Consider the following 16,608-nt stretch of genomic DNA (forward strand, 5'->3'; position numbering starts at 1 on the left):
CTAAAAACGCAAACTGGATGTGATAGATGCTTTAGAAATGTGATACCTACATAGCCTTTCATTCCATTTAATTCAACTCAAAGTCCTCCAGGCAAACATGTATAGCTTCATGCATTCTAAAGAGCAAGCGTGGCTTTTCATTGCTCAACTTACCAAACGTTTATTTCACTTGTCAGTCACCAGCTATTTAACTACTCAATTCAACTGAATTTATTGTTTAAGAGAAGTAGACTTGCTGTTTATTCACAAGCAGGCAAGAATGATTTTTTTTTGTATTTACAGACACTTAATACATACAATCTGATTGCTTGCTTGTAGAACATCATAAATAAACATGGCTTTAGTGTGTCTACACCTGCAGGAATGGAGAGATATATGGCAACATGCCCTTTAACTCTTAAATAACAGGTAACTACTAAGTAAGTTTATCCAGGACTCATTTGTTAGCTGTGGTAAACTCAGTTGGATGCTTTCGACAAATTTACTTCAAACAAAGATCAAGTATCTTCACTGCCAACATAACATTCGCTAGTGTGAAACTAAGGCTAAAATGTTGTTTAATCAGATTTGGTCTGAAAAACTGAGGCCAGACACACACAAGACAAGAGCAAAGACTAATCTTTCCCTCAAACTACATGGGCTACCTTCATTCAGATATGCTAAGTACAAACTGTTGACCCAAAAAGAAAGGCATTTTAGATATTTTTCAGTCACATGACAATTTGACATGCCTGCATTCCCATCTCCGTTCCAACTAAAGCATTAAAACATGTTACAATGAGTTCTTTTAAGTGCAGGATTAGCATATGCAAGAGGGCAATTTGTTCAGTGATGTGTTAATGCTGTGAACAATGCTGAATGAGTTGAGGAGAAAAAAAATCCTTTCACAAAGACCTGATAAGCCTAGTTTCTAAAAGCAGAGTACATGCTTACATAAACAAGTATATGCTCATATAAATACCAAGTAAATACATATTTACATGTACACATGTATATCTCGCAAGAGGAAAGCCTAATACCAACATATATGCTATGGTATACATGTAAGACACAAAGGAAGTATTTGTGTCTACCTCTGAGCCAGAGAGGTATTTACTCTTAATATATGATGAACATACACTAATAGCCAGCAAACTATGCACTGAATGGCTCCCCCTTTAAAACCTGAGGACACCACCATGGTAGTTTTGAAGCACTCAAACATTACTGTTCAGTCCCAAGGAAAAGGAAAACAAAATGGGGTACATAAAGCAATCTGAATCCTCTTTTTCCTACTTCAGAAGCTGCACTTTAAAGCCAGCTCTAAGTTCTTTTATTCATGACTATTCAAGCTACACAAACGCCAAGGGGCTTACATAAAGCATATAGGAGGGTCTAATCAAATTCAGTATAAAGCAGCTCAAAATAATGTCTTTACCACGATGTTTTGTAGCTAAAAGGTGGGCTTGTTGGATCACTGAGCTAATTGCTTCAATAAATACAGTCTGAATTTAACCCCTCATCTCCTCCCAAATGCACAAACTCAGGGATTCACTGTTTTGAATACTTAAACCTACCCCTAAGAAGAAACTCGATACTTATTTTAATATTGAATCCATAACATCTATAGCAGGAGAACATGTTAAAAAAGCATGCTGTCAATTCCAACTTGACCACAGATATGAATACTGCAAATGCCTTTTTATAAAAAGAAAGTCTTTAAGAAAAACTTTCCTTTATAAAAATCAAAGACTGTTCCACTGCTGAAATGATTAGAATAAAATAGTCAAATGTAGTAAAGTGAATAAGTAAATGTCTCTTTGAATTGCTGAAATTAAGTGACAATAATGGAATGGTGGCAAGGGGGCAGCAGCTGGGAAGAATTTAGCAACCCTATTTGAAGTTACTACATAAAAGGTGCAGGCAGCAGCTTGCAAACTTTGGCATAAAGTACATGTAGTTAAAAAGAACTGATTTTTTTTTTTAATGTTATGTTCCTTTCATGCAAACACTTGGATAAGAATAAACATGTATCTACCTAGATAATGCCGACAGCATTCTGTACAAATTATCTGGTAGAACTGCAACATATCTAAGCACTCAGAACTCAGACCTGATTCATATAAAACACAACTAGCAGGTAAACACTCGCACACTATCAGTTCCTGTAATACTCACTTATTACATCTAAAATCATCAGCTACAGTTAAAAAGCAAGAATATGAAACAGCCTTTGGGATGAACGCCTCTCTTCTGAGGACCGACTGACCAGCAACACTTAAGACTTATAGCATCTGCAACATGTTGGATAATTTCTGTACATCCTACGATCTTCTAAAGGCCAAATAAAGATTCTTTGGTCTGATTTTTCCCCAAAAGCTTGAGGGCTAACCTATCATATAAATACTATAACAATAACAACAACTCCTGACAAGCCTATTCTGCAATATCTCCCCCTATAGACATATTTATACTGGAATAACATTACTTTTCTGTAACTTATCAAATCTGTATAAGACACTCTTCCTTGGAGTCACAGTATCCATGCTAGAAGCTATTATAGAACAACTTACTTCACAACAGCTGTATTGACAATTGCAAATAAGCATTCTGTTACTTGGGCAAAATGGATCATTAAACACAATAATTAAATAGATACTGGTTTTGTTTGTTTAAGGACTAAAAGGAAGATTTAAAAACTGTGACCAAAATCAGATAAAGGACAGTTTTTGATTAAAAATAACTTGCTCCTGTAAACTACCATTGTAATTGAAATCATCAATTGTATAAGATTTCAGTCAACAATATGAAGCTATGTGTCCTTGTAAGTACTGCTTCTAGTACATCCAGTACTTTCAGTTGGGATTGACATGTTCGATATTAATCAATTTGTCTGAAAGATGCAAAAAATTGTACGTATATACATATAGTTAATTTCCTCAAGAGAAACTGCACGACACCAGTTTTTGTTTTGCCTTGCTTTCTACAGACTAGATTCATAATTGAGGATAATCCTTGCTTTTATACTAAGAACCTGATTTATTAGGGACTACCAATATGTCTGCAGACCACGCATCTCAGATCAGAACAAAGGATTAAAATCCATTTTATGTTTTATCTTTCCTCCAGTGATTCAAAACATATTTAATCACCTGAATCCCCATCTTCAAATAAGCCTTGAAAGAAGAAAAAAGCTTAATGTAGCATTACTTCCTGTCAGTGTTACCCGACTGCATAAATGCTATATAACAGGCAACTCGGTCTCAAAGTGACTTTGCTGACAATAGAATTCTAACACTGAAACCACCAGCAGCAAATATGAAAGGAAAACTTAGTCATGGATGCACAGAGAGAAGGCAGGTTCCCTAACAGGAATATAGCACATATTATTCAAATGCACTTCCTTGGCTGCCATGCCAATGCCCCTGAATAACTACTTCCAAACCACAAATATGCGTGTCAGAAGTAGAGGCTGGGAGTCCACAATACCTCAGTTAGCTCCAGTTATAATACAGCACAGATAACTCACTAGTACATACAGCACTGACAATAAACTGTATGCTGATCAATACAGCAATTAAATAACAGAATTTACATCACATCTGTGTACGTGGTTCAACTACACCCGGTCCCAATTAAGACTTCTCCAGTGCTGGGTTCCCCCTTATCCCTCCCTCCCCCAAACACACACTTACACGTGCTCTGTGCTTGGCCATTCACTGACTCATGGTACATCTAAACCAACATTACAGCCCGGTATGAGAGCTGACTCAGCTTGCACTTGTCTGTATTGCCAAGTAGGGCTGTTACGGTCATTTAATCACCACATTGGAGCTGAGCTGCTATACCATGCACTAGTACTACCTACAGATACCCATACATACCCAGGAACAAATACAATCCCTTGCTGAGTAGGCAAAACAGGATCAGGTCTACCACGTACAACCAAGATAGCAGATACCCGCTGCTCGCTGTCAAAACTCTCAATGATATAAAGAGCGTCCAAGCTAGAGGAGGGACTAGACAGTCCCCAGCAAAGCATAAAAATATTGTACTCAATGAAAGAGTTGTTCGACTCCAGAATCAATAACCCTCCTCTGCTGCATATGCTTCTTGAAAAGCAAACCCCACACAAGACAGCAAACCAAGAGTTCACCCATACGGTGAACTGTTTTTGTTTTAAATGACTGGTGATGGAAAATTACCACCTGCTCCCCCTTTTTATCCCTCTACCGTAAGTTTAGACTAGTATCTTTATACTATGAACATGAAAAATCTAGAAGCTTAAATGGATTTGAATTAGCTTCCTTCTCGAGTCAATATTCCAAAGATATTAAAAGAGAATAAATAAGACTTCTTTTGAATTCAGTATTTTCAGCTAATGTTTGTCAAAATGGGGGTCAGAAATTATCCACAAATACTTAAGCTCGACCACTCCAATCCTCTCACCCTTTGTTTTGTAACTTTTGTCACCAGCCCTCAACTCATGCTGCTTTGTATTAGTAAAACTGCAACACAGCATCCCACAGCTCTTCTGCATGCTTAATTCCTGCTGAAGCCAATTCATTGCTTGCATCCAAGGACTATTAAAATCTGACTTATTTTCAAGTTGTAAAAAATGAAAATATGCAAGAATTCATCCAATAAAAACATAAAAGGCATGAGTGATTTAAGAAATCACTCAAGTTCGTCAGTTAAAAATTCAAGTTCCTCAGTTAAAAGCTGTACCACGAAAAAAATAAAAACATACTTTCTTGACAAAGACCAAGAACCACACACGTGTTACATTTGAAAAGTACTCTGAGCTTTCATGTAACTTGTTCTGCAGCTCCCCCCACCCATTTAAGAGTTAAAACATAAAACTTACAAAAACAGCTTGCATACAATATCAACAAAAAATTGGATTCAGTTGTGCATGCCCCCTGCCCCCAAGATTAGAAGGGAAGAATGGGATGGAGACCTAAAGATACAGAATATTTTTCTGCTGTAAAGAAGAGAGCATCTGCTTTACAAAACAATAGCAGCATTTACACAAAACAACCCAGGCAGAAACAAACTTCTTTCAAATTTTATGAGCACTTCCTAAGTCTTTAAAAACACATGCTCAATGTTTTTCACCAGGACAAAGACAAACAGCAACCTTAATGTGAATCCCACGCACACAAAAAGGTTACAATTCACTGTCTACAAATTATTACTGATACAATAGAGCACTTGACAACATTTGCATTTCTATGCTGTCCAGGCAGGATACTAGAAAGGTGGGAGGACAAGTGATAAATGAATACCTGAGATGAGTCTGACAGATGTTGCCATTATGCTCTCCAGAGAAAAATGTGCACAAAGCTGACTTGCACTGATGTCTCCTAAAACTTTATCAAAGTTCACTTGCAAAACTTGCTTGCTTTGCTGGACTTTATTACCTGTAGCCAAATTGTGTAACAAGGGTGGGAATGGCTGCATTCCTGCAATAGCATGGCTCAATTTTGGACGGTGAGAGTTACACCAGCCAAAAGCCACCTGTCATTATCCACACAGTCCTGGACTTCCATTTTGACAAAGCAATTTCAGCATTTCTTGTGTGAAACGTGCTAACTGAAATACCATATAAGTATTTCATAAACAGGCATTTAAGAAGAACTTCAGGTTTCAGTAAGTAAAACGAACGGTAAAAATGAAAGAAAGTAGCATAAAAATCTAGCCTTCACCATTTAAATGCAGCAAAAGTATGCAAAATGGACACTGATCACACAATCCAGAACAATAATGAAATCCCTTATATATCTTTATATTCCACTTAATATTAAGTTATGGATACATGAGTTTCACTGCAATCTGGAAGTATTTCAAAACACGTGATAAAGACTCTTGACTGCATATTTACCTAAAGAGACTTTAAAAAGACCAAAACCAGATCTCATTTTAAAAGAAGCCAAAACACACTTTAACTCAAAGTTACATTAAAAACAGTTTAAAGTCAAACATCTAAGTATCAAACAGCAATCTTTCGAGCTTGCAGATTTAAAGCTATCAGCTCCTATTGATGACACTGGAAGGTCATGCCAAACAACTTTGCTGGAAATCTTACTGTTGTTCTGCACAGTAGTATCTGACATCACAGTTACTTTAAATAGCTAACAGCATGGGGTTTTGGTGTCTTCAGTGATCAAAGCACACATCTCTGTCAGGATTTTTGGCAGCACCATTACACTTAACACAAAACTCCCCAAACCAAATCCATCTTATCTTGATGACCCAGGTATTATACAGTAATTTGCAAAATAAGAACCTACTGCTCAGTTAGAATAATACATAATTAAACAGTCCTGCTGGTACACTTTGTGTACTTCTGATTCATTCGGTATTATCCGTAAGATGTATTTTAAATTAACAATAAAGCTATTAAAAAGATGAGAGAATTAGAAAAGTACAAAGACTGAATCATTTCCAACTGACCCTCTTGGCCACTAATTTGAATTTCACTTCATTGCTCGAATTATATGCATGCTTCTTTCACTAAAGATATCATTGTTGTTAAAAATCAAGATTCTAAGCCATCAGTGTATTTAAACAAGTGGGTAGCTTCCTGTTTAAATTCACCTGTATTCAGCAATTACAGTTCAATTTAACTATAAAATATTATGCTGCACTGGGACCAGAAAGGAGTTATAACCACAGTAGTGTAGTAACCTGAACTCAATTCTAGGTCATACATTCCTATGGCAAAGCTCTTCTACGAATTAGAGTTCCAGATTGTTTAAAGGATTCTTTGTGGTAATCCAGCATAAAAAGCTGGTTATGTCACACCTACTACAGATAAAACCCAAGCAAGCATGAGTAACACATGTAGGGACAAAAGTAACCGCAGTGACAATCTGATGTACTTTTAATTAAATACAATCAAATGTATACACTAAGCGAAGCACGTGATACTGCAAATGCCCACAACACAAAAGGTGGGTTTAATTTTGGACAGTCCTCACTTCATAGGCAAGATCTATACTCAGCTGTTTTCTTTGACAGACATCTGAAATTCAGACTCTGAATTTCACAACATTGTCATTCTGAGCATGTGAATTTTGAAGTCAGAACACCCTTCATGCATTTGCTATTCAAGACAAACTGGGAGGGGAGTAGGGTGAATGCAGTGTGCCTAATTCTCTTCAAAAAAGTTATCTGATTAAATTTTGTAGTAAAGCATAGACAGTCCGAGCAGGGGATAAAGGACAGGAAACAATAAACTAACCAACCCAGAAACGAAAGCCATCACACACATACAATGCAAACCTTCCTCAGCTCCTGAGAAAGTAGCTGAGAATCCTGCTCTTGGCCAACACCAATCAAGGACAAACGTGCTTATAACTCTGAGGCTTCAGAGAAACACAGCTTTAAATTACTTCCACAGTTACACTGACATTAATAATACTGCCACATTAAGCAAGCTGAAACAAACGCTTCTTGCTTTGTAATTTGGAAACAAAGATTGACTCAAAAGATATGCAAAAAGTTTCCAGTGAAGTAATTCTCAAGCCTAGTACCAAAACAACCAACATTTACAAGCAATAAAAACAGAAGTTTAGTACCATAAAGTTATCAATTAATAACAGTCCCTATTTCCTCTCTTTTCTAATTGAGAATAAGAAACAAATGAGAGCTCAAATTCACCTATCACATCAACAAGCAGAATTAATTCTGTTACTTGAAATAAAGTGAAAGTTGCACATGGCCATCTCCAGCAGGTTAATATGGTAATAGCACTCAAAACACAACAGTATATACAAAAAACTATAACAAAGTAGTTCTTTGGCTGATTTCTGGATAAGATTGTTCTCAGACCAGTTCTATTACAGTTTCTAGCTAGAGAAAAAGTATTTCTAGGATAGTTACAATTAAAACACAAATTAAGCATCAAAGATATTTGTATGACTTGAGCAGATTCTGTTAGAGAAACTGCTGGGACCAAAAATCTGTTCACCACCATAACACATAAATTTACAATTTTTCACCTGTTCTGCAACTTTAACTTCTGAAAATCCTAAAGGAAACATCTTAACTCCAACCATGAATGATACAAACTTTGCATTGGGGTCACAAAGTACTGTCTGACTTGCAGCATTTTTTAAAGCAACAAAGTCTAATTAAAATGCAAGCGTCCCCAAAACCACTCTGCTCAAATCTATCAGATTCATACAAGCCCTCCACCCAGAAAATTTGTTAGTGTTCTGCATCAACCACAAGATATCTTAATAGAAAACAGATATGCTTATTATCATGAAAATATGACTAAAAGGAAAACAAAACAGAAGGACAAACAGAGTAAGTTCTGCTTATTACATAACGTAGAAGTGGAAACATTAGCAGGAGTATTGGTACTTACTGTGCCTGGCTCTCTGTCTGCTCCCGTAGTAACCAAGAAATGCACAGACATGCCCGTTCAGACACAGAGGCAAGAACAGAAATAAAAAAGGGGGGAAAAAAAATTAGAACACAAGCCGCGAACAGTTTTAAAATGGCTTTTATTTATATAAGTCATTGCACATTCCTAATACAGTGATTTCCTGAAAATTACAGTATTTTGTAAACATGATTTACAGTTTAACCATACACAAAGCCTAGTTTTATTTCATGACAGAATAAATTATTTTCTTTTCAAAAATTAGTCAAGTGCAATTTTGCCCAATATTTACTTGCGTACTAGAATTTAAGCCTATGAAACTAAAGTAACAGATGCAATTATCTAAACTTTTTGTTTGAACACATTCACTTCAAAAATTTAACTTTTCATTCCCCCTACCTTCCCACCCACCCATTTAACAACATTACTTTCTTTGAAAAAGTTAGCCAGTTATGCAGTTTAACAGTTTTCCACAATATGGTGCAGGCCACTGGTGTTACACTAAGCATTTACCAGGACGTCAAAATGCCCTGCAAACTATAGAGCAGGAGACACTCAGCAATCCCCCATTTCAAATACTGAAAACTTCCAAGCTGAATTTTGCTTCAGTGGTATAAATGCAGACATTTTTAAGTTTGCCAACAGTTTGTTCTCATTCTATATAACTCGATTTCTTTATAGATGCACACAATTTTCAGCAATGCGCAAATTTGACAATGTCCTAATCAGGCCTGCCATGCCTCTCACCTCTGTGGTGTTCTGCATCGTGATGCTTCTTGTCATCTTTTATTGCCAAGTGAGATTGCCCACCCAAAGCACTAGAAAGGGCAAGAAGGCCAGCACTGCTTCCGAGTGGAGGGATTCCAGGAGGCTGAAGTCCTGATGGATGTGGTGTTAGAGGCACTGGAGGTCCATGACCATGGGAGAGATGTTGAGCCTGCAACTGCTGCTGCTGTTCCCAGTGGCACCATCATCCCCAGAAGAACAATGTGTAGTGCACAGTTTGGGAAGGGAAAGGGAGACAAATTTTGGTTAGTTATAGAGAACCAACACTTTTTCTTTTTAAACACTACTTTTTTTTGTTTGTAAATCCTTCCCTCTTTGTCCCACCACATGATATATCCCGCACTATACCATGCACTATACTATGCTGTAGAAATGCTGCTTGTGGAATACTGTGCTTATGTCCCACAAACCATTAAAAAAATAGCTTGATATTCATTCTGCAGCCTGGAAAAAGGTCTGAAAAAGTAAATTGTTTGATTTTGGGCAGCCACATCCTGTCACAATTTTACTAGTGACCAACAGCAGGAAAGGATTCCTAATAGGAAAAAAAAATGTTTGATAAGACTGATATTATTAGCAAGACTGATATCTTTGCTCCATATCCCACCATTTTGAAACACAGGTTTGCTTCTATTTTAAATAATAAAGAACATCTAAAAGACAGTGCTCCATTTCATATTTAATTTGTGTAGTTAAATGCAGATTTTATTCTAGCTAAGCTTTTGGAAAAAAACTGTTCACGAGTTCGGTTTAAGAACCAGCTTTGGGCTTATAATACAGATATTCCAGAGAGTGTCAATGAGCTCATGGAACTCCCCACAAGAAACATGCCATTAATGAAGTAAAACATCTCCTGTTTCAAAAGCAGCTTGCAAGATCAATTGTATCATGAGTGGACATAAAACACAGTAACCAAATTAACAAAACTTTCAAGCAATTTTGGAAATAGGCTCCTTATAATGGAATGACTTTTCCAAAGTATAAATATTAGGTATTTTCTAATTAAAGCTGTTATGGTTTTATTAACATTTTCCTTTTATTATCATTTTCCAAGTTCAACCTAATTTGTCCAATATGCTCAGCACAGATGTCTTAGACTCCTTAGAAGATTATGCTCCAAAACAATCTTTAGCTTGGACACAGGCCTACTTTAAGTTGCTACAGGAAAACAGATTATTCACCTCTCATCACTATCTTGGGCTTGTGTCGCTGGGCATGTGAACACAAGACAGAACACGCCTCTTTCCCTTGGCCATGCTCTACCATCCATCTGCTGAAGGCAGGCACCATGAGGAAAGATCAAAGCAAAGACTAAGACAAGCAAATGGCTGAACAGGATGATCTCAGGTAGACACCAGAGGAAGAGGAAGGAAGCTAAGACTCTGAGCAAAGCCCAGTAAAGAAGTGTCCAAGGCAGAGATCAACTTTAAAAAGCTTCCCTTCAACAGTTAAGGAAACAAAACTGTATCAGATCTTAAGCTGACATACCTATGGATTAACTACAGCAGCCACATCCATGTGGATACTAGTATCTACTTCACAAACAGCTATTTTTAAAGGTACCCTCTAATGTAACCTTCCACATTTCCTCCATTAAGTGGTAATGTGGTGGTAGACTTCTGTTCTGAAAATTGCTAGGCAAGAGAAACTTGGAAGGAATACAGCAAAACAAGCCAAAGGTCTGATCTACTGAAGGCCAGTGCACTCTAAGAGCAGGCAAAGTTAATCCTAGACTACTGAGAGTTACTGAAATCATACCAGTATCTAGACAAAAGCTCAGAATATTTCACAAATTATTCCAAAATACTCAAAATAATCCAAAATATTTTATCATCTTCTACAGATTCAAAAAGCCTTTCAAACAATACCAGCATAATACCTACCAGCATATTAATGACATTTTATTACTTAAATAACTACAGTACCCCTTCACTTTCATTTCTTATACCCCCCAACCCAAAATATGCTTTGAACTGTTTATGAATTCCTCTAGGTACAAGTGACTGACACTGAAGAATTCTGGACTGCATGTCCTAAGCTTTCACTTCTCCACGGCCCCCAACCGGAAAGCAGTCATTTTCTATTTATTTTTCATATAAGAGGGCAAATCTTAATTTGCCATAGACCCTCTAGGTAATTTTACAGAGTGATGAGTTTACTAAAGTTTTGGCTTCTCAAACTAAGTTTTAGCAATTCCTTTTCACGTGCAGCATAAAAAGCATCACTAGTCTTCAATGCAAGACATAACACGTTCTCATCACTATTCTTGCCAACTCTGAACAGAAGCTTAAGTATCTTTTAAAAGCAAAGTAGTATTTTTTTATTTTTTTAAATATCTGCTTTTACACAAACACAAAGGCTAACATTTTGAAGAAAGTATTAAGATTTCTTTTTTTTTTTTTGAAATAGTTAAAGTGGTAGGCCAACTTCTACAAAATCAGGACTAGATCAAGCAGCTATTGTCAGTGAAACTTCATTTTAAATATCTTGCTACTTCTTTAGAAAGATCAGTAAGAGCACTGAGAAGTCTGACAGGACTGGTGTTTATTTTGGTCCAGTCGCTAAGAAACAAAGAAGAGGCCTCTCCTTCTCACAGACTTTATCACAACTTCAGTAGTTTCCAGCATGTTTTCTCAAATCAAGTGACAACGTGATTTCTTGGCCACTTCTTCTAGCAAGTGGCATCTTAGTCATTCCTCTCCTCTTTCATTACTTGGTCAAAGTCACTGAGGTCTGTCATCTGCACTGTAGCCATCAGACAACATGCATCACTGTGATCACAGCCTCAGTCTTACTGTCCCCATTTGCACTATCACATTGGATTACTTGGCTGTGGTGTGCAAGCAGCTTAAGAACAAAAAGTGATTTTTTACCTCCAAATTGCTATCTTGGAGGGTAACCTGCTCCTTCCTCCACAAGGTGGTCAGGTTAGCTTGTTTGCATGGCAGGCATGGGAAGGCCAAAACAGGGAAACAAAAATAAAATGGTTTCATTCTTGCCCCTATCACTCCATGAAGTCTGTGAAGATTACTTTTTCATGCCCCTCTTGCCTGGTTTAACTAGCAAACATGTTAGCCAACATGATTTCAAGAAGCGTAGTTTTTACAAATCAAACTGTTACACACGTTACCTATGGTCACCTTGGCTCTGCTTTGTAGCCTATACACAGTTAATGTATTTCAAAGGTCTCAGAAAAGAGGAACGTCAACTGAACTCTAACAGGTTCTGAAGCTGAAAGTACAAGACAAAAAGGGCCATATCCTGTTTCTTTGATAGAACTGAATATGAATACTGCTCTACATAATAAGAAACACCTTGGAATCTTAGCAAAATGGTTACTGAAAACAACAGAAAAATGATCCTCAAAGATGCTTAAATACATAACTATATTAAACTGACTTAAGACTGAAAACCCAATCACGGTCTTTTATGCCAGTAAAAGTACACTGTGGTTTACCGTTTATTATCCGAGGCTTGCTGCTCTTTAAGACTTACGCATATTGATTTGTTGTTTATACGCCACCTATTCGTAATAGGCTGCAAGCTCTCCTAACACAAAGACAACCCTTCCCAGGAGTTCATGGTCTCTTTTTATTTATACAATTAGAATTGTTGCAAATATATTTCATTCTCTTTCTAGAATGGGAAAGAGTAGTATGTTCTGCACACAAAGGCAGAAGTAAAGACCAAGGAGATGGATAACAGCAGTGCTCACCAGATGTATTTAGTAACTAGACGTTTGCCATATTAGATCCTAAAAACAATTATGTTATGCATATAATCACTTTCCTGTCACTTCAAAGACGCTAATGCCTGCTCTGTCACCTTTTAAGAGCTCAGCAGCAAGGAGATATAAAACTGAAGAAGTTGGCAGCAGTATCATGGTCCACTAAGCATGTTCATTAGCACTTAATTAAAAACTAGACACCTGCCATAAGAAATGTGCTCAGAAAAGGATGAGTAACAGGTCTGTCTTACTACCAATTATCATCATTACTTGCAGAGCACGGGCTGTGTCCGGTTTCGGAGGGAAGTGGGAAGGTGGAGAAGAGTGCAATGATGCATACATAAGCAACTGCACTGAGATAATGAACCACAGAATTGATTTTAAAAGCATCTCTAGTTCATCCACCATTTTGTTAAAAAAACACAAGTTCTTCATATTTGCAAAGGGAGAAAGGGAGGGGCAAATTCAGTTAACTGTCTATAAGCAGTTTTTATTGCCTCAAATTTCTCCTCCAATATCCCCATAACAAGGCTGCAAAGACAGCATGTGAAAAGCATGCAACTCTTAGCAATTTTAGGGGTAGTACAGTTCTTAGTTTCAAACATCCTAGGCAAGTTCCAGCTATAAAGAACTTTAACTAGGACTCAAAAAAAAAACCCTAGGACTCTTACAATTCTCCTTCCTACCACCTTTAAGCAGCTCTGGTGGGGTCACCAATACCTATGGCCTAGTTAAATTCTAGTTTCTAAGTCTTAGTTTTAAACAGAGCATGCTTCTGTTCTTAAACAGGCTGTGATGAGTTACTATTCAGTATCTGTTCAGTAGCACTGAACTCAAATTCAGATACGGTTGCACACCAACAGTAGAAAATGTTACACCTGGTCCCAAATTACAACAGCGGTCTTCTCTGGTGCTGAAATGCTAACCAAACAACCAAAGGGAGGAAGAGTTTTAAAAATCCTTAACGGCACTATCTCCAGCGCTATTACGAACAGATTGTCCCACCTCAATAGAAGTTTGAAAAATATTTGGCAAGAACAGTCATTTAGAGACTTTAAAAAAAAGGAAAGGACGATAGTTCATGCCAACCTCTATATAACTGAAGAAACATGACTGTGACAAGCAAGCAAACGCAAAGACCAAAAAAACCCCACACAGTTATTACTGTGCTCTATTTCATCACCCTTCCCAAGGGGACTTCTTCAGGTTTTTCATTTGCTTGCTTAAGTAGCAGAAGGAAGGAGAACTAGAGTCAAACATTTATAGCTAATGAATTCTTTACAACTCTTGAGCAACCTTGATACTTTCAAAGACCAAAACAGAGCTGACCAGCATCACCTCTTCAGCTCCAGCTTCAAGATGGGGGCAACCACTTGAGCATGCACAGCTAGCTGACTAAACAGCGGCCTCTACCCTCACCGTTTAGAGATTCTTAAAACTAATATTGCAGTTTTAACCCTCCCCAAAAGGGAACAACCCAAGATCATGCTTCTTCCAGATCCAGTCTCATTCTCCCCCCCCCCCCCGACACTTTGGAAAAAACAAGCAAAAATCTGCACACACCATACACATTAACAAGAATCAAATCTAGCAGGAATAAACTCATTAGACTCTAAGCTATTAGCTAATATTCCCATTTAAGTTTTCAGCAGCTACTTTTCAAAAGAGTGTTTTGGCCATATATGACACTTCAGAGGATGAAAGGCAACCTCCCTTAAGAAAGTACTTATTTCTCCTTACATATATGAAGACAGACCTGTATCCTCACATATGCAGGCAACACTACCCACTTTTCTGATGATCACTACCCATTTTCTGATTTTGCTTCAGCGGTGGAAACTGTTTCCTCTTCATTTCTGCTGGACATGCTTTTTTCCCCCCTTTTCCTTAATACTATCATTATCAGGCTCATTAATTGCAAAGCGTGTTGTTAGCAGTCCCTGCAAGACGTTTCCTTCTGACCTATTTGAAGCAGCATTCTTCAGTACCATAGCAGCTATCTGCAAAACTAAGCTCTGAATTTGCCTTTGTATTGCCTACCCATTTCTCCTTGTTTAAATGCATTTTAGAAAAATGAAAGTAAGCTACTACTTCCATTGCTTAATTTTCTACCTAATTCCTTTGAAACATCTGTGTTTATTTTGGTTCACTGGGTTTCCTTACTTCCTCTTCCTTTAAAGGCTCTGATTTTGTTCTGACAGATAGGAAGCTATACTGTACCATAGTAAACAAACTTGAAAGTGCCCACTACTGCATCTCTCTCTAGTGAGCGGAGAATAGAGTCTTTGTAGCTTTGTACGAGTTACTTGAAAACTATCCATTATGTGAACAAGCCACAGTGCCTTGGGTGCAGGATGAGAATGTCTCTTCAGAACAAAGAAACAGTGTCTTAAGCAAGCCTCTTCCATTTATAAATTACAAAAAATGTCATCTCCTTAGTGAGATTTAACTACACAGAAGGATAGTATTGGCAAAAGCTATCCAAAGCCTACAAGTTTCATACATATACAATTTATGTGCAATAATTAAAGGCCTAACTATCTCATGCGAAAAATTCTGTTCCTTTTTCATGCTTCAGACAGATGCATAGAGATAGCGTCTTTGGATGCTGCCATTTCGCACTCCCACAGGAATCAAGCTTCTTACTGTGGAGATGAGTGATGTCAGAAAACAGATATCAAATTCAGAAAGAAGATGAAAAACTTACCTCAAGTTTGTTTTTTTGTTATTTTCTAAGGGAATTTACTTTTATCTGATATTAACAGAACAGTTTCTGAACAGAAGGCTCTTCAAAATTTTTCACAGTTCCTGCCTCCACTCGTTCAAACAACTCTAACCATACCAATAATCTCAATTGTGCAATTTTTTTTTTTTTGGTTAAAGGGGGAGGGAGTTGCTTAAACTGCCTCAAATTTTAATTGAAAAACTGATGATATACTAGGATAAAAGGCAGCTTACTACACACCAAAGAGCTCTGTTCTCACAAATTAGCTTTATTTACAAGATAAGTGAAATATGGCTGAGGCTTTATTTCACAGCTCTGACAACACAGAGCAGCGAAATAGACACATTAGCAAACTAAGCCCCCTTCTATCACTTTCATCTATAAGAATTAGGATAAAAGACCCTCAGCATGTCCCAGCTACTCCAAAAGGTCATGAAGCACATGGCTCTGGATTACAGTCATTTCTGTTTTCCTCTCTTCAACTCCTTTTCCACTTCATGTGATTCCTTCCTCACTGACTTTTTTCCTCTCCTTTTTGATTTCATTCCTGGCTCTCCTGACTCCTAGAGCAGAGTGCCGCAGAGATTCCGTCTCCTCTTTGTTCTTCATAAAGCTCAGAATAAAAACAGGAATGTTGATTTCAATTGGCTCATATAGATTAAAAAGAGCACCTCATGCACTGGTGCCCTAACTACACTTTTACACTGACATATACCTGTTTCACTAAGTCTGGCCAGCTCTCAAGTTCCCCACCTTGCATTAGAGATCATAGTACATTTTTTAATCTCACTAAAGAAAGGTTAGCATAAACACTTAGAAGCATGAAGGTCTGCATACACTGGCTCTATAAGGCTAAAGTTTATTCTTCTGATAAAGGGAAATAAAACCTGGCTGCAGCCTGACACAGGCATGAATGGCACATTAACTCCTACGAAAGAAAAATACACTCTGTTGATCAGGAATTTACCTCAGGAGAAAAAGTACTCCACAAAAAAT

At 37.4% G+C, this 16,608-nt stretch overlaps 1 protein-coding gene across 5 annotated transcripts in view; it reads right to left on the reverse strand.

Annotated features, from left to right (window-relative positions):
• Positions 1 to 16,608, reverse strand: part of LOC112978774 (TLE family member 1, transcriptional corepressor) — a 78,476-nt gene that overhangs the window by 23,303 nt on the left and 38,565 nt on the right. For 3 of the 5 annotated variants that reach the window (XM_064502285.1, XM_064502280.1, XM_064502282.1), the window contains 2 exons: positions 9,122 to 9,326; positions 8,357 to 8,373 (listed from right to left, as the gene is read on the reverse strand). In XM_064502285.1, the coding sequence (XP_064358355.1) occupies positions 8,357 to 8,373; positions 9,122 to 9,326 (222 nt within the window). The remainder of the gene's footprint in view (positions 1 to 8,356; positions 8,374 to 9,121; positions 9,327 to 16,608) is intronic. The other 2 variants (XM_064502281.1, XM_064502284.1) reach the window with 1 other exon arrangement.

This window comes from Dromaius novaehollandiae, chromosome Z, assembly GCF_036370855.1.
Source record: "Dromaius novaehollandiae isolate bDroNov1 chromosome Z, bDroNov1.hap1, whole genome shotgun sequence".
Classification (NCBI taxonomy): Eukaryota; Metazoa; Chordata; class Aves; order Casuariiformes; family Dromaiidae; genus Dromaius; species Dromaius novaehollandiae.